Source organism: Salarias fasciatus, chromosome 23 (assembly GCF_902148845.1).
Source record: "Salarias fasciatus chromosome 23, fSalaFa1.1, whole genome shotgun sequence".
In the NCBI taxonomy this organism is placed as follows: domain Eukaryota; kingdom Metazoa; phylum Chordata; class Actinopteri; order Blenniiformes; family Blenniidae; genus Salarias; species Salarias fasciatus.
In genome coordinates, this window is record NC_043766.1 from 4,884,735 (window position 1) to 4,909,079 (window position 24,345).

General features: G+C 44.4%; 2 protein-coding genes across 5 annotated transcripts in view; one reads left to right on the forward strand and one right to left on the reverse strand.

Annotated features, from left to right (window-relative positions):
* Nucleotides 1-1,071: 1,071 nt before the first annotated feature.
* LOC115381983 (retinoschisin-like) lies at nucleotides 1,072-4,696 on the forward strand. The gene is made up of 5 exons (XM_030083627.1): nucleotides 1,072-1,126; nucleotides 1,500-1,757; nucleotides 2,455-2,596; nucleotides 3,528-3,723; nucleotides 4,544-4,696. The coding sequence occupies exons 1-5, from the start codon at nucleotides 1,072-1,074 to the stop codon at nucleotides 4,694-4,696; spliced, it is 804 nt and encodes a 267-aa protein (XP_029939487.1).
* Nucleotides 4,697-7,457: 2,761 nt separating this feature from the next.
* LOC115381359 (cyclin-dependent kinase-like 5) overlaps nucleotides 7,458-24,345 on the reverse strand; it is a 39,524-nt gene continuing 22,636 nt past the window's right edge. Inside the window, exons 4-18 of one of the 4 annotated variants that reach the window (XM_030082665.1) lie at nucleotides 24,176-24,312; nucleotides 23,906-24,026; nucleotides 22,672-22,731; nucleotides 19,933-20,023; nucleotides 19,613-19,802; nucleotides 16,979-17,059; nucleotides 16,034-16,200; nucleotides 13,430-14,468; nucleotides 12,902-13,003; nucleotides 12,289-12,394; nucleotides 11,055-11,160; nucleotides 10,741-10,846; nucleotides 10,384-10,506; nucleotides 8,498-8,659; nucleotides 7,458-8,410 (exon numbers count right to left, since the gene is read on the reverse strand). In XM_030082665.1, the coding sequence (XP_029938525.1) occupies nucleotides 8,060-8,410; nucleotides 8,498-8,659; nucleotides 10,384-10,506; nucleotides 10,741-10,846; nucleotides 11,055-11,160; nucleotides 12,289-12,394; nucleotides 12,902-13,003; nucleotides 13,430-14,468; nucleotides 16,034-16,200; nucleotides 16,979-17,059; nucleotides 19,613-19,802; nucleotides 19,933-20,023; nucleotides 22,672-22,731; nucleotides 23,906-24,026; nucleotides 24,176-24,312 (2,942 nt within the window). In that variant the 3' untranslated portion in view covers nucleotides 7,458-8,059. Of the gene's footprint in view, nucleotides 8,411-8,497; nucleotides 8,660-10,383; nucleotides 10,507-10,740; nucleotides 10,847-11,054; nucleotides 11,179-12,288; nucleotides 12,395-12,901; nucleotides 13,004-13,429; nucleotides 14,469-16,033; nucleotides 16,201-16,978; nucleotides 17,060-19,612; nucleotides 19,803-19,932; nucleotides 20,024-22,671; nucleotides 22,732-23,905; nucleotides 24,027-24,175; nucleotides 24,313-24,345 lie in introns of all 4 variants that reach the window. The other 3 variants (XM_030082664.1, XM_030082666.1, XM_030082667.1) reach the window with 3 other exon arrangements.

Sequence of the window (24,345 nt, forward strand, 5' to 3'; positions counted from 1 at the left end):
GAAAAAAAACATAACTTGTATAACTATACTATATTTGATAATTTAATGCTTTTTTTATGCTTTAACGTTTTTGATTTGTAGATGAGATTTTTTCGATTACTGTTTCTTGATTCATTGATTGATTTTATTGTCACTTTGCTGAAATGACTTTCTTCCGCAATGTTCAGTGAAAGATGCCATTGATTTCCACAAAGACACTTTTACTGTGAGAAGACTTTATCATTTTGTGGTTTTGATGAAACCTCAGAAGAGGAAGAAGAGGTCTGAACTCTCAACTAACTTTGACTCACAGCAGATGAGGGACCATTTCATTTGCTTCGATGTCTTCATGACTTTGGTAGTGGTGTTTCTTTAATTGGTGAGATTTCCTTCCAGACGAACAAAGCGCCTAAATTTAGATGTAGAAGTGTGTTACATCAGTGAAAGCAGCTTATCCTACTAAATACACCGGTGAACAGGGTGGCCAGCCTAAACTTTGGCACTGGTGCTACTTACCCACTCACCGTGCAGCACAGCTATACTAGTGTATACAGCACTTTAGTGTCTCTCTAAAACTGCTGCTTCAGCTGTTTTTGTGGTGGCTGCACCGATGCTTTATTGCTTTTCTGCTTCTGTTGATTTTTGACCTTTGTAAGTAATAGTTTGATTTCATTTTTATAAAAATAGCCTCCTCTTGAAATAGATGATGACTTGTGAAGTTTCAGATCTTCCTTCTTGCTTATTATGCAGAGTTTGGGATATCTACAATCACATCCAAAACAATGACTGAAAACAAGACTTCAATATTATTTGAAAATGTTTCTGGGTGATGAATTTTATGATGAAGAAAAGATGAATTTTAGGCATGGTGATAAAAAAAAAAGGCAGAGCAGCCTTCCTGTGTCAAACTCACCTTTGATTTATGGTGGTATTTAGCACAGGTGCAGTACAAGAGAGCAGCCTAAGGGAGGTGTCTCAGGGCCAATAAAGAGTATTAGATAAGGCCATTGCAGGCCCGTGGATTATGGTAATCCTAACCACTATCGCGTCTCCTATCACACACTCCTCATTCCAGCAGAGCAGAGGAGGAAGATGGAGGTCAACGCTTGTCGTGTTGCTGTGCTCTTCCTCCTGCTCCTTTCTCAGGGTAAGTTACCATGCAGACGGGGGTAATATTCACTCAACCTTCTTTAATAAGATGTCGGGCAAATGCCTGCTGCCTTCGTCTCGTAGCCGAGGTGCTGCAGACTTCTCCTGGATGCTTACAGGCTACATAGTTTACAGTTAATGTAAACTATGCAAACACTTCCTAAAAACTTTTTTTTTTTTTTTTTTTTTTTTTTAAAGTTTGGTAGATTTAATCATTTAAATAATTAGTTTTTGTTGAAGGTTGTTCTCTGTACCTGTTATCCTCACATGTGATTTCATGTCCAATGCATCCGTCTTTGTGGAGTAGCCCTGATCTTTGTGCACTCACAGGAGGTAAGATGACACCTGGGAGACTTTTTGAAATGTGACAGAGACTGAGTGTGAGAGGAGAGGGAAGCAGGGGTTCACTCTTTCGGCCTGCACTCTGCAGGAGGAGGAGGAGGTCATCCAGGAGGAGGAGCTGCAGGAGGAAGACCAAGAGACCATCGACTCATGGATGCGGAATATCAAAGCCTGCACCTGTGACTGCAAGTCCACCGATTCCCCGACTCGCATCCCACCTGTCGCGTCAACCTCGCTGCCTCTGCCAACACAGCCGCCCCGGGGCCACTCCCTGAACTGTATGCCAGGTGAGGACTCCACCTGGGTCGGCCGGACTGGGCTCCCTCGGTCCCTGCTTCTCTCACTCCAGCGACCATTAGCCGCTTGTTGCTGCACATGATATGAAGGTCAGTGAGAAGATGTGGAAAGTCTCACCCGTGGAGATGGATCACGGAGGCAGCAGCATTCTGTGGATTTCCATTTTTTTTTTCCCAGGATTCTCTGAGCGTCAGACAGTGTGTGGTGGATGAGAGCTGTGTCCTCATGTGCACTCAGGTTACTTTTGGCTCAGTCTCAAACTCTCTACTCTCATATGATCCTCAAATTTTGCAGCGATCTTTTCATAGCGAGATGACAGTGGCTTTGCACTCAAGGCTTGGGGTTAGGAAATGAACTGCAAGAAGCCTGGACGGCAAATGCTGCTTAGATAATCTCATTACCTGAGCGGGGATGTGATGAGCAGATTATGGAGCCCAAAATAGGGAATGCCCTTCACCTAATAACATGATACTGGGCAGTAAAGCGGACATCAGATGATGCCCAGATCATCTTCTTCAGTCTGATCACGCAAGCTTGAAACCTTACGGACAGTTAGATCACATGAGCCGAGAGCTGAAGTCACTTTTCCCAGAAAATGTACTCGAGAAATTGCTGATCACATTCACGTGTTGGTAAAATGTCCTTTTCAGTTTGCAGCCAGAGTAAAGTCAGTGCTTTCCTCGGCAGAGTGCCCGTACCACCGAGCCCTGGGCTTTGAATCTGGAGCTGTGACCTCCGATCAGATCAGCTGCTCCAACCAGGACCAGTACAGCGGCTGGTACTCATCCTGGATCCCCAACAAGGCTCGCCTTAATAACCAGGGCTTCGGGTGAGTCGCAGACGTCGCTCTGCTCTCCTGTACATGCGATGTCCCCATAAAAAATGCGTAATTTATTGAGATAGAGTTGAAATAGGATGAGTCGTGTAAGAATTACATGTAAGCCCTTGGTTTTACCGTGTTGGAGGGGAATGACGTTTCCCTGGACAGATTTCATTGATAGTTTTTGTGGAGGGTAAAACTGTTGGTGTTCTGGAGGCCAGCTGAAACAGTAGAATATGCTTTGCTGCAAAACACGAGAGTTTAAAGACTCACCAAATACTTTTAATTCAAAGCATCAACCCAGCACCAGATGAGAGATTCTTTGGAATGGCTTTCAACTGTGTCTTTAAAATACTTCATGGAGCCCCTTGGTTAAATTATTTCTTCTGAATCCTAAACGTCCTCTGTGCCTGGTGCTCGGAGCGAGAGGCTGCGCTGAGCTGCAGGGGGGCGGTGGCTTTCCTCAGAGGCTCAGTAAGCTCTCAGCAGCGGGATTCACACCTGCGAACTGCCGATCTTAGGCCTATTGGTCTTACCTCTGTGCCTCCATAGCTCAATATCGTTAATATTGATAATTATTAGAAACCCAGAGCAGACCTGGGAGACTGAAGACTTTCATTTTGAATTCTGATGCTTCTGGATGTCGGTGAAATTTTTGTGTGTTGTCTCAGTGAGTTTTCACTTTAGTTCAATCACTAGTGAAATCAGAAATCGGGGAAAAGGTTGAGAATTAAAGAACAAGAAGGTTTTCAGTAAAAAAAAAAGTAAGATTTTTGGCATTATAGCTAATGCATGACAATTTCACAAATAAAAGAGATCTCGAAATCGTCTAGATCTTTGATGTACTGGATGTCTCCAAAAAACAAAACAAAAAACCTCATCATAGTCTGTCTGTCAACAAATAAAGTGAGTGAGTGAGTAAACTGTGAATCTCTGCTAGGTGTGCATGGCTGTCCAAGTTCAACGACCAGTACCAGTGGCTCCAGATCGACCTGCAGGAGGTGGGCGTGGTCTCCGGCATCCTCACGCAGGGCCGATGCGATGCAGACGAGTGGATCACTAAATACAGCATCCAGTATCGCACCGTGGAGTCTCTCAACTGGGTCTACTACAAAGACCAGACAGGAAACAACAGGGTGGGTTCGCACAGCAGTCCTGTCTGTTGGTGTTTGACCACTGGAGATGAAAGAGTTTGACTCTTCATTGTTTCACATTAGACTCAGTTTACACTGCAACTGAATTATTGCAAGAAACAACCTACTTTATGTGATTTCTTTTTTCTAAACTTCTCTCTAAAATATATCGAAAAGCTCAACTGAAAGACTTTTTCTCTGGTTCAAAGAAACACTGAATGGGGCCCATTATGTAACTTTTTGTTCCTTTTGCATGCTTTTTGTATTCCACCACATCTTTTCATGAGTCATAGCTTAATAAAAAGCACACTTATTCATCCCGTACTGCCGCTTTGTGCAGCCCCTCTGTGCAGTGTCTCCCTCTAAGAGGAGCTGTCTCAGCCTCCTTTGTGAAGTCCTCCCTGAACGCTCCCCGATAGGTCAGCCGCCATAACAGTTTGTCACTCCACCCGAGGAGGAAAGGGTAGTGGAAACCGCTGTCCCATTGCTCATTATTCTATCTGCGCTGAGGTCAATGTGCAGCTGTTATGAACATATTAAGGGAAAGACCAAGGTACTCTAACTTTTTAACTGTATTTAATTGACTTGTCAATAGCCTTAACTTTCCCGTGGCACATCTGTGAAAATTTTAATTTTAGGGTTCTGCTGAAGGTGAAGGAGCCAGAAAAACTGCAGTGACTGCTGAAATGTGACATTTTACACTTCTCTTAGTATTTGCAACACTTCAGTTATTTGGGGCAGCTAGAATTTGTGTATCTGAACAAGAATATACAGACATTGACTTTTTTAAGAACCTGCTTGTGGTTTGCGTCCGTCTCCTCAGGTTTTCTATGGGAACTCCGATCGTTCGTCCACAGTACAAAACCTGCTGCGACCCCCCATCGTGACCCGGTACATCCGCCTGCTGCCGCTGGGCTGGCACACCCGCATCGCCATCAGGATGGAGCTGCTGATGTGCATGAACAAGTGCATGTGACGTGCACGCCGACTCAGTCCCCTGCCAACCTGCCACCTGCCAAACGGGGAGCCACGGCCCAGAGAGACTCGGAGCGGTCTACACGTGGGCGGCCGGGCGCACTATTTATCTGTCTTAAAGTCTGTAAAGATCCGTTGTGTGGATACATCAGTAAAAATAAAAAAAAAAAACTGGTCACGAGTGAGATAATTTTTAGAAACACTTTTGGCAAGTCTCATTTCAGCTTAAAGAGTTTCTTCTTTGACTTTCGCTACGTCAAGAAAGGACAGCCGTTTTTTGAATCAAATCAAATTGTCTTGTTTTATTGGAGATTTACCGTTACATATGTAAACATGAATATTCTAAAGTTGTTAAGCATTCATTTGTGGGTTTATGTTATCCTGTAAATGCTCCCTTGGGGGGGAAAAAAGCAGATAAACACTGACTATGCTACCAATTTGTGTCTGTAATAAAGCACAAACTCAATACTTGATTTCATTTAAACAGTTGGTAAACATTTTCTGTTATAAATATTACCAAAACGAGTAGTCACACATCAGTATTAATATAATACACGGTGCTCCTTCAGCAAAAAACAGTAATCCAAAGAGATAAAATGTGTTGTGTTGAGTACAGAGTGTGCACAGTCCTTCCTTACCGATGCACAACACACAGTACAACACGGCTGGGTCTGGACTCTGTGTGTTACTGCCGGAGCCCGCGGGCCCCTGTTTCAGTCTCCACACACTGTGCACATGATGAACACAAAGTGAGGAAGAATTTACAGAGTCAGAGCAATATTGCTGAGCCACACAGTCTCTTCAAAGTGCAACATTAAAAAGTGTAGGGCTTATTTCTGCCAAGCTACTCTCATGGCACTTTATTTCCAACAGAAAACAACGGTACAGTACAGAACCTGCCTCCACTGAGTTTCCCTTTAAAGATTTCTGAAAGGCTCGTCCCACGTGGTTCACTGTGTGTGATCAGTTAAAAATACAGTGGTTCCCGACCAGAGGTACATGTAGCCTGAGGGAAACTTCTGTAGCTGCAGAAGCTTCACGACGTGGGGGAGAGAACATGGAAACACGGCCGGGTGAAATATATAATAAATACCTCTTTAAATCTGATTAAGGCCAGCTGTGATGAATTCACTACGTTCTGCAAGCTGAAAGTGAGAGCAAATGGTTTGCCAGCAGAAAAGGTGGGATGCAATTGGTTGATGTTAAATATAGCTCGATCAAATAGAATCAAGTGCATGAATAGTTCAAATAGTAGACGTGGAGCAAAGAAAAAAACAAAAACAAAAGATGAGCATTTTAAGCAATTGCCTCAAAGTCCTAAAAGGAATTGCATGAAAAGTGCATTAATAATGTTAATCAGAGATAAATCAGAAAATATAAATGTAAAAATGAATGTAACTTTCAAAAAAAGAAAACAGGCAAAATATAATCATGAAATGTGGAATTCAAAGCAAAACAAAGTGTTTGCAAAAGGCAACAAGATAGATTATGGCATATGTGTGGTGGAGTAATGTAGAAAGTGTTTAAATTTTTTTGCAGAAAGTAATGTACAAGTTATTGCAACAGGTTAAAAACAGTAATCAAAGTTATGCTTCAGTACTGTTTGTTAGCTGAAATTAATGTATCAGTGTGTAAAAAGTTAGATAAAACAATCAATGATAGGAAAAGGCAAAAATGAGGTTGTGTTACGTAACTTGTAGAATTTCTACATTATGAATGTGTGTAATGGCTAAAAGCAGTTGGCTGTATATTTAAAGCACTAAGTTAAAACTGACATGTAAATGAGAGCCACAGTGGCGAAATGCATGCCTCTGAATAATGAAACGGCAAAAGGTCACTGAAGGAGCGCTGATAAAAAAAAAAAAGTTGAAGCGAAAGAAATAGCTAAACAAACTGGATAAATGGCAGCATGAACCAAAAAGTGGCAGTTTACTGGTGTGATGCATTCAGATGAGCCTCAGTTCATCTCACAGGGCTGCAAGCTACAGGGGGCCAAAAAGTTGGGAGCCACTGCATCAGAAAACCCAGGATGGCTTTTGTGTTCGTCCAGCTGCTGTGAAAATTACCTTCCAAAATACAACAGGGGTAAAAAATACAAGGTGTGTAATAAATGGTATTTTTTACAGCAGTTAAACGTTCTGTGGTTTTTGCGGGTGCTTCTGAACATTTCTTTAGCTGATTACACAAAGTGGGACCACTCGGAAGTTGCTCATGCAAAACTGAGAGTAAATAAAGTGACGCTTTTCCATGTGTTTTGCCCGAAGCAGTGCAAAGAATTAAGATTTAACTTCCCCCCTGCAATTCACCGACAGGGGAATGATTAAGAGTTTTACATTTACAAATAATTCAGTAGGTTTTTTGACTGATGTGTGTATCATGAGGTTTATTTAAAATGACTGATGTGTAGCTTTAACTGTATAATATTGGTTTATAAAAGGAAGGGACTCCGGTGCAGGGTGAGTCAGAGCCTGCATGTTAGTGCAGTGCTGCGTTTTCTCCCATAGGAGGCGATGCAGGTTCGGATTTCTGTTTATGGCATCATAGTCTCTAAAATGGATGCATTTCATAAGAACATTTAAAAAAAGAAAAACAATTATCTTAAATAAAAAACAAAACAAAACAAAAAAAAAAAGAGCCATTGATTTGAAGCATTTCAGATTGTCAGTGCCAGCTGGGAGAAAGAGCACACACTAAGGCTATACTTTAAGAAACAATACCGCAATGGACTCGCACACTGAGTCGCACGTTAGAGCGCCTGGAACCAGTTCGACAGAGCACATCCAAAGGCAAGAAGACAGCTTGGACAGAGAGTTACAATCCTGAATGAGATGAGCACGAGTTACTGACATTACCAACCTCTATTTGTAACGACTGATAAAACTTCATGTTTAGAATGCCTTAGATTAGTCTGAAAGAAATATTATGCCATAAAATGTACTATATTTATATATTCGATAGAAACAAAAATACTTACACTAGAATCTACACTTCATCTATCCATTATATATATATATATTTATAGATATTTTCAATTTGTAATATATTTACTTTATGATACAAATTATCAGAATTACAGTAGTAATAATATAAAGTCTATCAAACATGGAAGCTTTAAAAAAAATTAAGACATATAAAGGCTTTTGGCCTGTTTGCAAGCAGTGTTTAAAACTGAAGGTTTGGTGGTGTTTGTGTGTGTGTGTGTGTGTGTGTGTGTGTGTGTGTGTGTGTGTGTGTGTGTGTGTGTGTGTGTGTGTGTGTGTGTGTGTGTTCAGCACTGTTATACAAGAGACGTGTAGGAGCATCGGAGGGGAAACAGAGGAGTCTGAAGTGTACATGAGCGCCGCCTCGGGTGGGGTGTGACAGATCACAACGCCGTCTCTTTCAGGTCGTTGAGGTTTGGCATCCGGGACCGGGACGGGCGTCCGAAGCCGTGCCCGTTCTGGCCGATCATTTGCTCCGGGTAGGGGTTTCCCTCGGGGCGGCCCAGGGCAGAAGAGTGCCACCCGGACTCCAGCTGCGTGGGCAGCGGGTACGCCGCCTGCCGGCTCTTCAGCTGCGGCGTGCTGACCCCTGAGTGGCCCCGGCCTTCGGCGAAGCCGCCCTGGCCCGAGGTGGAGTTGGGCAGAGGCTGGTAGCGCATGTCGGAGGGCGGATTCTGGTTGGAGGATGAGGATGAGAGGTGAAGGAGCTTGCGCAGGGACTTCAGAGGCTGACTCTGCAAGGAAAGCCACAGATGAACCCATTTAGCGCTGAAACCGACGGACGTCATGAGAAAAGCTCAGGTTTCGTCTTCGAGGCTCACTGGAGAGTGCGAGTCGGACAGTTTCTCCGGCGGCCACTCCTTGTCTCGCTCTCGGCTCTGGTCCCGGTCCCTGCTCTTGTCTCGACTCCTGTGGCGGCTGCTCTGGTGACCCGAGGACCTGGAGGACTTCTGCATGACGGCGTCCACCCCTTCGTTAGAAACCTGATACACAGAGCAAGAGTGAGCGGGCCTGTCCAGAACCACAGGGCGCACCCACACAGCGGCGAGGACAACGAGAAACACACACAGGAAGTGCAAAAGAGTTTGTTCTGCTGAGGTGGAATAAACAACAGATGTTTCCACCGAGAGCTTTCATTGCAGAAAGTGCTTCAGAAAAACACTTTTGTGTGTGTTTCCCGGTGGCCTTTAAACCAGCGTTCATCTATGTGTGACATAAGTGAAGCTATTCTAGGAAACAGACCTGTATATTGATTGGTCTCAAGTGCAGCCAAATCATACCACAGAAGGAGAATGGACATGCAACTGAAGGAAAAAAAAAAAAAAAAAAAAAAAAACAACCCAGAGCATTCGCCGAGGAAGAGCAGACATCTCAGCTTGTTCTTGATAGAAAAAGATTTTTTTTTTTAACACATCTTCTCTTCATGCAGAGCACACTATTTTCCACTAAATCTGAGTCTGACAGCCTCATTCCTCCCAGCCAGATTGCGTTTATTTGAGCTCAGTCATAGGCAGCAGCCACCCACCCCCCCTCCGAAGAATCTGAACAAACTGCCACTTATAAATAGAAATGTGAAGGGAAGAAAGACTCCCAAACACCTGTTTCATGCTGAACCACTACTGCCACTGCGAGAGCAGTCGCTTTAGCAAGTCAGAATTACGTTACCGAGTAATCTAAGTCTTGGTTTTCTCTAAAATAATGGAAACCACGATGGAGAGCAGGTGTTGTTGGTAAGCAGTAAAGCTTCATGAGAATGTGACCAAACATGCAGATCTTTAAAGTCTCTCTCTCTCCTAAATGACAGTCAGAGTGCTCCTGTTCATCCTCAGCTCAGAGTTAAGGGTTTTTGCTGTTAGAACTGTGGTAGGAATCGTGGCTGGCTGCTCAGAATCAAATGGCCAAAATGCAAAAAAATAACATGTCAGATCCATCCGATCAACTTAAGAGTCTGATATTTCACGGGGACCTGCTATGCTCATTTTTAAATACGTTTGTTAATGATCTGGATCATACTGCAGTTTTTTTCCCATCAATCACAGCTTTAAAACGTGTGTTTTCAGGCTTTTCAGCTGCTGCTGTATCAAAACACTTGAACTTGACCTCAGCTTATCCACATGTGCCCCAACAGCATCAAGTTTGCTGTTTTCACCTCCTCTCATCAACGTAGAAGAAACACTGGAGGGGCTGGCATGCATCGTCTATCCATTCCTTAAGCTCGGTCTTTGTAATTTGACACCAGCCTCATTCGCTGTCATTTCTTGGAAGGGACTTTGTGCAAAAGTGTTTGTTTCATGCGCTGCAAACCCAGCGTGTAGCAGTTTCAAGTTAGAGCAGCTTCATGATCAAAGGAGTTAATTTAACATGAGGTTTGTCTCATTAATCGAAGCTTTGATCACATTTAGCCTTAAAACCAAACGCTGCAACATTTATGCGTTAGAAATGACAAACGAGCCTCAGAGGTCCCCTTGGAAGAGTGAAAATACCAGCGCATCGGTCAGGGTGCTCGTAGATGGATCTGACTGGTTCATGACATGGATTCACAACTAAACACAATTTATCATGATTACAAGTTTATCAAGCAAACCAAGGCTTGAAATGACACAGTGAAAGAGCGTGGATTAAGGCAGTGAAAGCACAGTAATCGCATGCCGAGTTAGACGGGTGACGGTGAGGTAGCATGGTGAGGAGGATCGTGTAAAACATGTACCATGGCGGAGGACACTACAGGGAGGACTCTCATGGAGGAACTATGCTTTATGTTATTCTTTGGACTAAACAGAGGGAAAAGACATTTCTTGATGACAGGTTGTCTTCCTTCAGGGATTTCCATCTGTAATACAGAGGCACATGACTGGTGGCACAGGTAAACATGAAAGCACACAACAACAACAACAACAACAACAAATGGCTTTCACATCTCTGGAAATACTCCGTTACGACAAAAAGGGTCAAACGTTTGAAAAGCACAGGAAGGGAGAAAGCGTGTAGACAGTCACAGTAACAAAGTACTGACAGTCAGGATCATAAGCAGGAGAACGCGGCTTACGCGCTCCAGACAACTTACCATTTGAGATTTTTTCTTTTTCTTCTTTATTGCTCTGAAGAAGCCCTGCTTCTCCTTTTCTTTGGATGGCTCAGAGGCATTTAAGACTACAGTATCTGGGCCAGTCCTGAAAACAAAGCAAGTGTCACATAAACAGGTTTTCAACTAGTATAAAGTACCTGACAACTGATGTTAAAGCCACCGTGTCACGGGACTAAAGCTCAATAACACGCACAGCCTACAATCACTGCTGCTGGCAAGATAACCTTGGTTTAAAATGATCGCTCTTTCGTGAAACAGAAACTATTCTTGGCCTTGCAGGAAGATATAATTACCAGGGGTCAAAGGCCGGCTGACGCTTGGAGTGGTTGGTCATGCTGCTGCCGTCCCCAGACAATCCCGAGCCCCGGCTCTGACCCCTGCTGTCGTGGAAGGAGTTGTCTGGCCGGGGAGAAGGGACTGTTCAACAAGCACAACACAGAGGTAAACTCATTCTGACCACGTCACACCTGGGAGTCATCAACCGAGAGAGTTTCTGTGAGCGAAACATGTTAGACAGCGAGCGGAGCTCAACCCTGATCCTGGACATCTCCCATCCTGCATGTTTCCCTGCTTCAGCACAGCTGCCTCTCACGTCATTTCCAAGCTCCCAAGAAAAAAACCAACAGTGAGCCTTTTTTTGGGAATAATTCTTTTTAAAAAGGTGGAAACTTTTTGTGGGAATTTGCTGTAATGAAGTGAGTAAGTCACTTCAATAATAATGTCAACAGTGAGAGATGAGCTTGGATATGGCCTAATACTTTGACAGCAAACTAAAAAGTAGGTTCTGAACCAAAATATTGATATAAATAGGCTTTTCCTGAATACTGTAATTACACTGGCTGTAAGTTATGTACTGTATACTTCCAGCTAGAAGTTTAAATCCAACAGCTTTAAGGGAAAAAGTGGTTTCAGGGAAGGTGTGTTTAAAAATATCTGCAATAGTTTTTACATTAAAAAAAACTTTGTTAGGCATAGACACATAAATGACTCCACCGCTAGCGCTCTGGATACGCCTTACTTTACTTTCTTTCTGAAACAATCTCATTAATCTTCAGTTTCTTAAGACCCACCTCTCCCACTGAAAGCCCACAATCCTATGATTCCATTGAACTTCAGGGATTTTTTTAAAAATATTTCTGACAAGCAGCAACAAGTGTAGCTGTAATTTGGCACCAGCTTCATCTTGCCCCTGATGTTTGCGTCAGCTGAAGTGTGCTGTGCTTGAGATTTAAAACACTGGTTCAACTGAACACGCAGCAGTGTGACATTATATAGGTATAATTACTGATGAAAAATATAAACTAAATACAAACATAGGGCCTAAACGTCATGTGGTTATCACATAAACATTTAACCAAGAGTGGCACTTAATGAATATAGATCACGAAACTAAGAAACTGTTTTTTTCATACGGTTCCTTTCACAGGAAAACTGAAATGAGATGTAAAAAATCTGAACTGAGGCTTCCACAGTGAATTGAACAAGAAAAATCAAACAGATGGAAATTTCACCCCTGACTAAACCCACCTCTGTAGAAGCTGCCCACCCGCCTGGGCATGGATTCACTGTAGATGTTGCGGTTCTCTTTGGAAGAGCCCCCATCTTCTGCTTGCTGGTCATGGTACAAGCCAACCTGAGTCACAACGAAAGGACTTAGACGATAAAAGCTCAGAGACAAGCTGCTTAGCATGCCAGTCTATCTGAAAGCATACCTTTATTTACCTGAGAGAAGTGTGAAGGAGAGAAAGAAAAACAAATGGGGGCGTATTGATTTACGAGTGGTCGTTATAATAAAACATCTGAGGCTATAAATGTCTTCCAGCATCAAACTGAAACGCTGCCATGACAAGCTTGACTATGCTATCGTAAGTAGTCACATTAGAGGGAAGCAAAGCACACAGAGAAAATGAAGAGGCATCTGATGCAGGGAGAGAGAGAGAGAGAGAGAGAGAGAGAGAGAGAGAGAGAGAGAGAGAGAGAGAGAGAGAGAGAGAGAGAGAGAGAGAGAGAGAGAGAGAGAGAGAGAGAGAGAGAGAGAGGGAGAGAGCGAGCAGTTCATGACAGCAGTATCCACCCACATCCGCACTCTCGGAAGACTGGATGTGGGTGGGGAATGGTGGGTGCAGGCAGAATGTCGGACCTCGCTTTTTTGCCGCTGTGTGTGAAAAGATGCGGTGTTGTCCCTTGTGGAGTCCCTTATTGGGGGTCTGCTGTGGGTGACCTCAGTGGGAGCCTGTTCGCTCTGTTAATGGAGACATGGCGAAGCATGACGTGAGCTCAGCACTGCAGCACATAGATACAAATAAGCACATGCGCACAGAATATATATACTATATAGGTGAATACAGTATATATAAATATACAGGTAAGAGGAGCCGCCGTATATCCTAACAAGGAAAGCCGGGCTGGTAGCGTCGGCCACAGATGAAGCTGCACTTTGGTTAATCCTGCCTTGTCTGATAAACCCGGGACAAAAGATCTGGCTTAAAAACCGAAAAACACACATCACGATATTTTCAGACGGCACCAGAATAAATCCTGGCTGAACTGCTGCACAGGGACCGAGGCTAAGTTACCCAACACAGCCTGGTGTAGGCACCGACATGACTAGATGCTTGTAGGTTTTCGTAAATGCTGGGGAGGCTGGGTGTGGGGGCTGACGACTGACCCTGCTCATGTCGTCTTCCCTGGAGGAGCCGCCGGAGTGGCGGGGCAGCGTGCGGTGCTGCAGCTGCGGAGACAGGAGCTGGAGGCTGCTGGCTCTGGTGGGCATCCCCTGCCCCACCGTGAGGCCCTCGTCCGCCCCGTGCGTCCTCTGGTGGTCCCTCCGTACGTACATGGAGTGGCGGTGCGGCCGCTGCTGGGAGGAGAAGGGGCTGGTGTATCCCTGACCGTAGGACAGGGGGTCGTGCGGGGCGGACAGAGAGTGGGAGTGACTCCGTTCACCGCTGTCCCCCGGGTCCAGGCTATCGGGCGACTTGGACTCCTCGGAGGTCTTATGGCGGGTGGAGGAGCGCCGGTAGGAGGAGTCCAGGGTGTTGCTCTCTCTGTCTGAGCGCATGCTCCCCCTGCCGCCCGTGCCGGGCCCCAGCCTGTCCACCCGGCGCGCCGCCGGGCTGCTCGGCGCCGTGAGGTCCAGGCAGCTGGAGGGGAAGTATCGAGACGTGGGCTCGTCCGCGTAGAGATGCATGTCGTTCAGGTTCCCCACCGACTTGGCGTCGCTGAGCGTGCCGTAGCTCTTGGACAAGTTCAGGTAGGCGAACTTGGACGAGGGCGTGGAGCCGTGCGACTCCATGTAGCTGTGCCGACTGTGCTTGTCCCCGGACTGAAGCGTGTTGGTCTTCCCTTCCACGAAAGAGTGGCGGTTCTGCTGGGAGCGGAAGTTGGACTTGAGGTACTTGGCTCCGGGGCCGTCCGACACCTTGGACCCCAGGTTCATCTCGAAGTCGCCTTTGCCCTTGGCCTCACTGGGGCTGAGGAGGTGGGGCAGGTTGCTGCTGGCCAGGTCCATGCCGCAGGAGGTGGAGTGGTTGAAGAGCTGCGGCTGGTAGTTCTTGGGATGCAGCGTGGGGCTGAGGTTGATGGCCGCAGACATGTTGCCGTTGAGAAAGCTGTCGTTGTTTGGGTGGAGGTCTTCATGTCGGGGTAAGCTGGAGCACTCTCTGCTGCTGGAGCGGTGGCTTCCTGAGCTCTTCCCCCCGTGGCTCCTGAGCAGAACCAGAGAGAGAGGACGTCTAAATACGGCACGTTGGTTCCATCTGCAACACTCGGTGAAACAGTTTAGACCAGAGTTTTTAATTTGTTTCTTAAAAGTTCATGTAGGAACCCTGCACACTAAAAAACTCCAAATGTGCGGACTGCTTTACGGCAAGCGTCACATCATGATATAACATCGTTTAGCCACCATTAGATTCATGACCTCATCGCTATCCGTCCTTCACACAGCCACTGGAAACAAATGTAGGCGAGTTCAGTCCGACAGCACGCCACCGGGAGCAGCATTTTACCATGCCACGCCCATGCTAGGCCTCATGGGAACTGTAGTATTCCTTCAGGCAAAACACTACCACTTTTGTCCACTGGCGCCGCCAAAATCAACGAAGACTGAAAGTTCCTTAGTGTCGCTTTAAAAGCGCAAAATTGATTTTTACATGGAAAAATCTGAAGTTTGGCTACATACAAACTCCAATGCAGCCGCACGACTTAAACATGTTCATGAGATGTTTGCATAAATATTAATCGAACTGGCCAAATAAATGTTAGGATTTTTGACAAAAAACAAAAAAAAGGCACAAATTTTGTCTACAATTATTGAACAAAAACTGCAGTGTTAAGCTCCTTTTTCTTTCTCTTCAGTAATTTCTACTCAAAGCAGACTTTTCCAGAAAGACCCCATGTCATCCTAAACAGGTGCGTCTTATTTTTCCTCATCGTTTATCTGGAACAACCTCGTCACCGCGGTGCCCTCCAAAAATGAAGGAGGACCTTGTTTTCACTGCGTGTGACTGTTTTAGTATTTCTATGGTGCATCCAACAGAAAAGATCACAAGAGAAAGAGAAAAGCCTGCTTGTAGGAGCTGATGGGGTTTTTTTTCCGTGTTGTCAACTCTTTGTTAACTCAAGATAGTTCACTCCCGAGCTGTCATAGAAACAGTATACTCATGCTCTGCTTTTTTTTCTCTTTTTTGTCGCCACAAAAGCACTACATTCGAGTGCTTTGCAGAGTCCTGCCAGCACTTTTCTGCCAGAAAACAAAGTGCTATGCGCACATGGATCTGAGGACAAATGGACTCAACAACAGGCACAAAGAGAGTCTCGTCTGCTCGTTCCTGCCTGATGAAAATCACACCTGAAAATAAGCTCAAATTTAGCCTAAAAAACATGACTTCCTTTTAGTTAATCCATGATTATAACTACTGATAACCAAGTGTAGTCACATGTGACCAAGATCAGCACAATATTACTGTAATTAAACAATATTATACACTCAAGGACCAAAACTAGAAGCTTGTTTTGACAATTATTTTACACCTATTTGATAGATCGGGCTTCTGGTTCATAAATTCCCAAAAAATACTAGGTTTATCAAAAACTCTGACCCCTTAATTGAGTTAAAATATGATTGAAAATGAAACAAAAAAATGTTGTATTTTGGCTGATGGGTAAAGAAGCTGTTAAGATGAGAGCGAGCAGTAACATTTCCCTAACAGATGGAAACACCTCCTGTGGAGACACAGGCGAGTCTGAACCAGGTAAGGGGCTGGGCGCTGACCTGCTGGGGGTGGTGTTATCTCCGTGGTGGGGTTTCCTCTTGGAGGAGCGCACAGGTGTGGGCGTGGGCGGGCCCGGCCGCTCCACCTGCCGCAGGGTCTGGAAGGCATGGTGGTTGAGGCTCTGCTCGGTGAGAAAGCGCTCCGTCGGGTTCAGCAGCAGCAGACTCTACGGGCGCAAAGGCAACAGGTAGGGAGGCCGTGAGTCCTGAAGGCCGAGACCTCGCACACAGAGCTCCAGCAGTCACAATGAGGTGAGTCATCCCTATTATCATAAAAGTCAGGCTTCTGCTGCATTTAATTAAGTCTTACAGTCACCAAACAAGGAGAATTATGATGTTCAATGTGACATTTGTATTCTTTGCTCGCCAGAATAAATATGTTACATGTCTCCGCAGACTGCATCCTGAGTTAATGCACTCAAAATAAAACCTGTGATGGTTTGTGAACTCTTGGTGGCAGCTGCATGTTTCATCCCTTCGTGACAACGACAGAATTAGTGTGACGCACCATGACGGCGTGTGCAGCTCGGTATCAATAATATTTAGTGAAGGCCATCTCCAGAACGCCTGATTGGCTGGTAATCGGTGAGACGCATGTCCACAGTAAAGTCAGTCCTGAGATGACATTATGTTAGCAGTGAGTCATTATCTGCTGGGAAAAGCGCAAGTGCACAAGCACAGCCCACAGTCTTGACACGGAGCTCCTGTTTACAGTGTAGACACAAGCAATAACAGCAGTGCTGGATGGAGGATATGAGGGGAGAGCGGCTGAAGCAGTGAGGAGGCTTCACGCTGTCACGACGTAAACACCACCATAATGATGCAATTATCAGACGCCTCCTTTAGAAAACCACTTTCTCTGATGTCTCGTGAGCAGAGATAAACCGACATCTGCCTCGGCAGGTGGAGACTCCGGCTCTGCCAGGAGCCGGCTGTGAGCCTCACCTTCAGCAGGTCCAGCAGGCCTCCGCCGATGATGCCCAGGTACCGGCGCTCCAAGGTTTGGGGGTGGTTCACAGCAGGAAACTGAGGCATTGGCAGAAAGAGAGGATGAGGGTACGGTTAGAAATGTCAGGGTGATAAATGGCTGAACAATCACTGCTTTTAGAACAGACCAACAACATTAACCGGGAAGTATGAGGAAGCACATTATTTTTTGCTGTGGGAGACAAAACAGGGTTGTTACAATTAATTGAGAGTGTCGCCTACTCAAATAAAAATTTAACGTTTGTATTTAGTGGTGCCTTCAAAACTACAAACAAAAGCTGAGCCCCAGTTAACATCGGTCATTATTCATGGTCATGGGTGCATAGTAATGAAACTGTTTACTTCTACAACACAATTACTGAATTAAATGAAGCAAACACTGCCAATAAGATAAATATTTGAATTCTAACACCAATATTAATAAAACTAAATGAAAACTATACTATCAAAGGAGGATGTGGAGGCCTGTCCCATTCAAACACCAGTCTCGGATGCTTTGTGGCCAGTGAAATGCTTCATGCTGAAGCATTTTTGGGAGTAAGAGCTTGGAGGTCAAAATGTTGAAGCAAACATTCACATCGATAAAGACTAATCTCTGTATGTGCAATTTATCTAACACATCTGTTGTGGCTATGTTTGGCTGTTTTTGTTTGTCTGCATGTGACCGTTCGATCTAAGAAACTTCTGCTAATGGTATTAAACGGTTGATCTTCTTGAAATGAACAAATCATATGGAAATTGGTTGTTCATCAATCATTCAAGTATCTTAAAAATATCTACAGAGGGTGTCAAGACTATAAACAACTGTTACAGCCTAAAAATGCAGCATGTATTTATAGGTAGGCAATACATGTATTTATATAAATGTATTTTGACGTAAGTTAAAACATAAAGAACACACTATATCTCAGAAGTGCAGGATAAAATATAGTTTGTCAAAATAATCAGCTCTCTAGCAGTGAGAGCTGCCTATGTGAACAGACTAATCAATAAGCCGCAGCCTGATAAGTACTGGAATAAATACCACATTGTGCCACAAGAGGGTGAAGTGAGTCACTCCACCTGTCTTCCTGCAGCCAATGCAAGAACAGAAGCAGCAGCATAACTAAAATCAAGAGCCCTAAACAAAATTTAAATTAAAAAAACAAAAAAAACAATTGAAGCTGTAAAGGACAGTAACTCACTGCTGCCACCCAGTGCACAAAAGTACCATTACCTTAATATTACATACAGTACCGTTAGAGAAAACAGGAATGAAGTTAAAAAGTTAAATATGCATTTTCTTAACTCCAGAATATTAATGTTAATATCTAAAGTAGTACAAACTTATATATATATAGGTGCACAATAGGTGCAAAGAGGCACAGATCATAAGAGAGGATGAGAGTAAATTGTGCTTCCTTCTGATGGAGTCAGGTTGTTACTATGGAGGTTTAATTCTGTTCACCAAGAACTGATGTGATTTCACCCACATTCAATCGTCCTGTGTCAACCTTTCATTTGGATAGAGTTCTCTCTTTTTTTTTTTTTGGTCTCACGATTGTGAATTTAAAAAAAAAAAAGTGGGAAAAAAAACTCCCCGTCCAGAAGCTGTTCTTCTTACATCACACATTTCCAAGTGTTAGAGAAAGCACACCGTAGGTGGCCAACGCGATAAAACAACCATCAAACAACCTGCGTTCGCTCACAAGACCAGTGTGGTTTCTTGTCAGTCCGATTTATACTGATGAAATTGGTTCTCCATCAAACATAATTTTCTTCTCTTTCACTGTTATTAAGCTGGCTCGTATCTGAGAGCGAGTTTTAAGTGCATGTGTTCAGAGATACGAGGAGTTTGTTTTTGGCTCGCTGTTCATTTAAATCCACACAAGCGCAGAAATGTGAAGACAGAAACTGTTTCTTTTCTTTTCTTTTTTTTTTTTTTCCTTGAGCGAGTGCTAACAATAGCGAGGGCTCCATGTAACATCTGCCCGTCTCACAGGAAAGAACATTTCACTGTAGAACAACAACTTTTCTATTTATAAAATAGACTGGAATATGGACGGAAAATTGAGGGTTAAAACCATTAAAAATATCTACAGGCTTTTACATCTACAAGTGTCTAAAATTAAAAGAAGACAAATGCAGCACTATCGAGAAAGGGCCTCGTCAGTGGGTATTTGCTGTCAGGCATTCACAGAAGGGCAATTTGCAAGCTAATAATTATATTCTGCGCTGTGGGCGAGGAGGGGAAGAAAAGGACGACCCAGGTCTGTTGTACCACCAGCCTGCCACCGAGGACTTATCACAGCCTTCCTTCACAGTGCATACAGGATACATGATACACCATGAGTCATTGTGATCCAATCAGTCACGGCAAAGCAAACTCAGCTAGAAAAAAAAAAAAAAAAAAAAAAACAAGCAGAGAGTGTAGAGAGACACAGCAGGGAGGGAAAATAAATAAGGGACGAGTAAGAAGAAAAAAAAAGAGGAGGAGGAAGATAAAGAGACAGCAGAGTGGAGAGGAGATGAAGCCGCCGAGCGGCGAGCAGTAGTAAGAGCAGCGGGGAGGGGCGGGGGTGCAGGTGCGGCGAAGGGGGCATCTGGTGGTACCCTCAGTCCGTGGAAGCGAGGGTTGTTGTAGAAGAGCTTCATCTGCTCCGGTGGCAGGGGTCCCAGCACTTTCTGGATGGTGAAGAGCTGGTCGATCTCACTTTCGCCCGGGAACAGAGGCTGCCCGTCACTCAGCTCCCCCAGGATGCAGCCCACTGACCACATGTCCACCGCCTTCCCGTAAGGAGCCCTGGGACCACAGCACAGTTAAAGCCATTAAAAATAAGCCAAACCTGAGAGGAGCTTAAAAAAAGAGGCACGTCGGGACAAACGCTGCACACGAAGCTGAAAAACGGGGAGCGAATGTGAAGCAGGCGTACCCGAGCAGGAGCTCTGGAGAGCGGTACCATCTAGTGGCCACATACTCAGTGTAATTGGCATCAGTCCCCTCCGAGAGATTGCGTGCAAAACCTGGCAAAAGAAGACAGAGGAAGCAATATTGTATAATGAGGATCATTTTGATACGCTCTACATGCTGACGAATCTAAAAATGATCTCAGAAGGGAACTTCCCCGCATGCCTGAAGTCGATGCTGATAGAACATCCGACGCTCCCTCTGAGATCACATTATAGAGGGAAAAACAATACACTGTTTACAAGCTCGATGAGGACAATCATTAGATTCGGGTGTGCTAAAGCAGGGAAACAGCTAAACCGTGGAAGATGGCGGCCCTCCAGGATCAGGGCTGCGCAGGAACAGAGCAAAGGCATTTTGGTCACACTTTCCAAGTGAGTGATCCTCGAGAGGCTGCACGCTGTTCAGACCCCATTATGTGATGCTGCTATCCTCTAATCCCATGATTCTCAAACTGTGTTACATGTACCATCACTGGTACACAAGCGCCCTCTAGTGGTACGTGAAAGCAAGTCATAAATATATATTTAATATATTTACAAATATCAAAACAGTACAAAATTTAGAATAAAAAAATGTGAAAAATATTACATTTATATTTAAAAGAGGTAAATAATTAATAAGTCCTTTGCTAATCGGGTAAGCCTCCACTGCTGTATGCTCCAAATGTTCTCAGGTGAGGACAGACACTGGTTTAACCCCAACCAGAGCTGCACAAGCCATCTTCCCTGAGCCTGGCTGTAAAAACGTTTCCCCCTGGCAAAAGGTGCTTGCGCATGTGGGACGGTTGGGGTTTTCTTTGGAAACGTTACATGAGTACGTTTAAATTGGTTTTACAAAAATAAAACAGTAAGCAGCTACGAGCTTGTCGTGAGCAGAAGTTGTGCCTCTACTGTAACACTGAGACTATGAGACGTTATTTACAACGCTGACAGCTACACGGTTTCCATTCGAGTGTTTGAACGAGCTGCAGAATTTCACTTTGGCTTAAGAACAGTCACATGCAGACAGAAGAGAGTTTTATTTCTCTTTCTGGACAATCTGCAACTCCATTGCTAGCTTAATGAAATGTTGTTTACTTTAGGACGGGCACTTCAAATAATCCTAAAACATCCCTCGTGACAGCGGGATGAGAGACGGCTGACAGAGAGAAGCGCTCGCTCTAACACCCACAGCACCTGCGTTGCATTAGCAGCATTAGATTGCTGGATTATCTCTGCTCTGGGCATCTTCCTAGCTAATCTCAGATGTTGTGTTGCTGCTTCACGACAGAATTTTCCATGAATATGTTTCCTTCAATAACGGCAAAAATGCAAAGCATAGCAGACACATTCAGCATGTTCCTTGAAGTTACTGCTCACCGCCGACCCTCCCAGTGACTCAGAAGCATTGTGATTACTCTTGAGACAAATACTTTATATTTATAAGTCTCTCCATGGTGACACTTGTTTAATAGCTAAAAGCCGTTGGGCATGTGAACAAAATAAGTGAAACCGAGTGAATTATAATATGATGGGCGAGAACGGTGGGATGTGCAGATAACCTCACTGGAGACAACCTGCTCTCCCACCTGAGTGGCAGCGGCACAAACCCAAACCCAACACAAACTTCAACAGGCACCGAATATTTGACTTGATTTTTTTTTTTTCCTTCGTGAAGCTGGCTATTTGCAGACCAGAACAGAACAAAACTATAATCTGATATTAGCACAAAAACAACAAAAATGCTGCTCTTGTCTAAGACGTGGCATAAAGTATAACACCTCAAAAAACAAAACCTGTTGTTGCTTCCACAAAACACACATTAAGTACAATGTTTTTTGATTATTTTGGCTTAAACTTTAAATTGAGCAGAGTAAATGTAGTTCTCCCTTATTTTGTGGATACTGTTTAAACCTATCTACGTTATAACATCTTTCTATTTCAATTGAAGAGCTCCAGCTGTGAGAAGCCCTGCAGAGAGATGCACTCGTACAGACCAAATATATCATTCTTATCACGAGAATCTCATGTTTTTAGATTTTATACAAAGTTAATCCAGTCACCAGCTGGCTATAACTTCATAGGTTAAGACTATCAGTGTAATAATTTTGCTATCTGCAATGTGAGGTAAGGATGTAAATCCAAACATCTTGAATTATCCCTCTTTAAAACAGCAGACTGATGCACTGTTAACTTCAGCTTCCTTCATTTCTTCACACTGTTTGCTGACATTCCCAATCAAAACACCAGGATGGAAATAGCTGCACAGTAAGACATTCCTGAATGTAAACCTTCACAGAGGAGTCTGTTTGGCCTGTGTCTGTTCTCTCGGTGCCTTTGGCTGACATGGAGCAAACAGCAGGTCTTCAGTCTCTCACTCCAGATTGCCGGCGCGCTGTTGGCAACGCCGCGATTTACGTTTCCCCCCCCCGTTTTTTGTTGCGGCGCGACCAGACTGGATCAAAGTGTGATTAGGCTCTTGTTTCCCTAACACGTTCCATTAATTGAGATGAGAGAAAAATGCACAGCAGCGGGGCTGAAAAACAGCAGAGAGGGATGCGCACAGAGCTTTAGATAACCGGATGAAGCCAGCCTGCCTGCTGCACTCTCAAAGCACCGATTCCACCCAAATATAGTCTCAGTTGAAAATACTCCTTTTGCATCACGGCGTTGACTGCTTGGCCACCTCTCTTGCAGCGCGAGGATTTGATGGAGGTGCTTACCGAAGTCACATAGCTTGAGGACGTCATCGGCGCTGATGAGAAGGTTCTCTGGCTTTATGTCTGAGGAGGAAAAACACAGATGGGGGAGTAAGCTGCCTGAGGGCATATCACTACACCACCACCACCGCCATCAATTTCTCTTTAATTCGTTCACTGTTTGAATTATTTCTCCTCATAAGATCAACTAAGGGAAATCAGAGGAATGTATGTTGTGTCAAAAAAGCAATGCACAGACTGTAAAGAGGAACCACAGCTTATACATCTTGTCCCTGATATTTAATACTACGGGCGTTTTGGATTCTCGCCCTGTTGCTCTCACTGGGCCAAAAGCTCACATGGACCATCTGCTTTCCTCAGTTCCTGCCGCTGCCATAAAACCTTCTCCCCCTTTGGTGAACAGTAGGATGAATATTGATGTTACATCAGGGAACCAGCTGAATCCACATTTTAAAAAGCTTCACTCAAAACCAGTTTTCAATTTTGAAAACACTATTGTGAAAAGAGTGAGAGATTACCCACGATATACAGCCATAACATAATGATTATCATTATCTTTTCATACTTTGGTCTGTTTGGTGGGTGGAACATATCTGCCAGAACATTTTCAGGGAGTTGATTTGAGATTTGAAAGTTTGGGGAAAGAGAAAAATGGACAAATGAGACAATTTGAGAGTTTGAAAAACACTAAGGGGGTAAGAGGTGAACTGGTGACAGGCTCACTGATGGTCAAGGGGAATTTGCGCACGAGGGGAATGAAGGCTGATCCATGTGGTCTCAGCCAGCAGATGGGCTACAGTAACTCAAACTACTGCACAAGTCAGTGCTGGTTCTTAGAAGGTTAATTACAAAAGAAGAGGGGATTGAAGCTTTGGGTGCGGGGGCTCCAGTTCAGACACCCATGCGTACCTCCATGGGTGGATATCATCCATGTACACCTTGGATAAAAACTATTACCTGATGGCAGTAACTCCTTTCAGCATTACAATGAACGATTTGAGGAATGTGATAACTGAGCAATGTGATCGAGTACCGGTCGGTATTCTTCACCATTTCCAAGATCTGCTTCTAACATCAAAAGCGGGGACCTGAAGGTGGTCGTATTTTCATCAAACGTCAGTATATGGGTGCTTTTTCCTCTCACTAACAATGCATCAATCTGCATTTTCTTTTTGTGTGTGCCCTGGATAAGATAAGAAAAGAAAAAAGCAACGGTGACAATAATAGACATTTTTACCTCTATGAACAATGTCATGTTTATGGCACCAGTGAATTGCTTTGATTAACTGGAAGATGTAGCTGCGCACTTTTTCAGCTGGCACTCCGTTCGGTAGCTCCTCAAGCAGCTCAAGCATATTCTAATAGAGGGGTAGAGGGGAGAAAACACACACACACACGCACACACGCACACACAGACACACACACACACACACACACAAAGGAGATGAGATCAGTTCATGTGACAGTGGCGTCGCAGGTCGTTGTGGAATGGCCATGCTGGACTCACCTTCTCCACATACTCAAAAACAAGGTAGAGCTTCCCTCTCCTCCGGAAGGCTTCTTTCAGCTCCACAATGTTCTCCTGCTTGAGAGTGCGGAGCATCTTAAGCTCCCGCAGGGTTGTCTCTTTAACCTCCTCATTTTCTGAGACAGAAAGCAAACCAGGCTGAAGTGTGT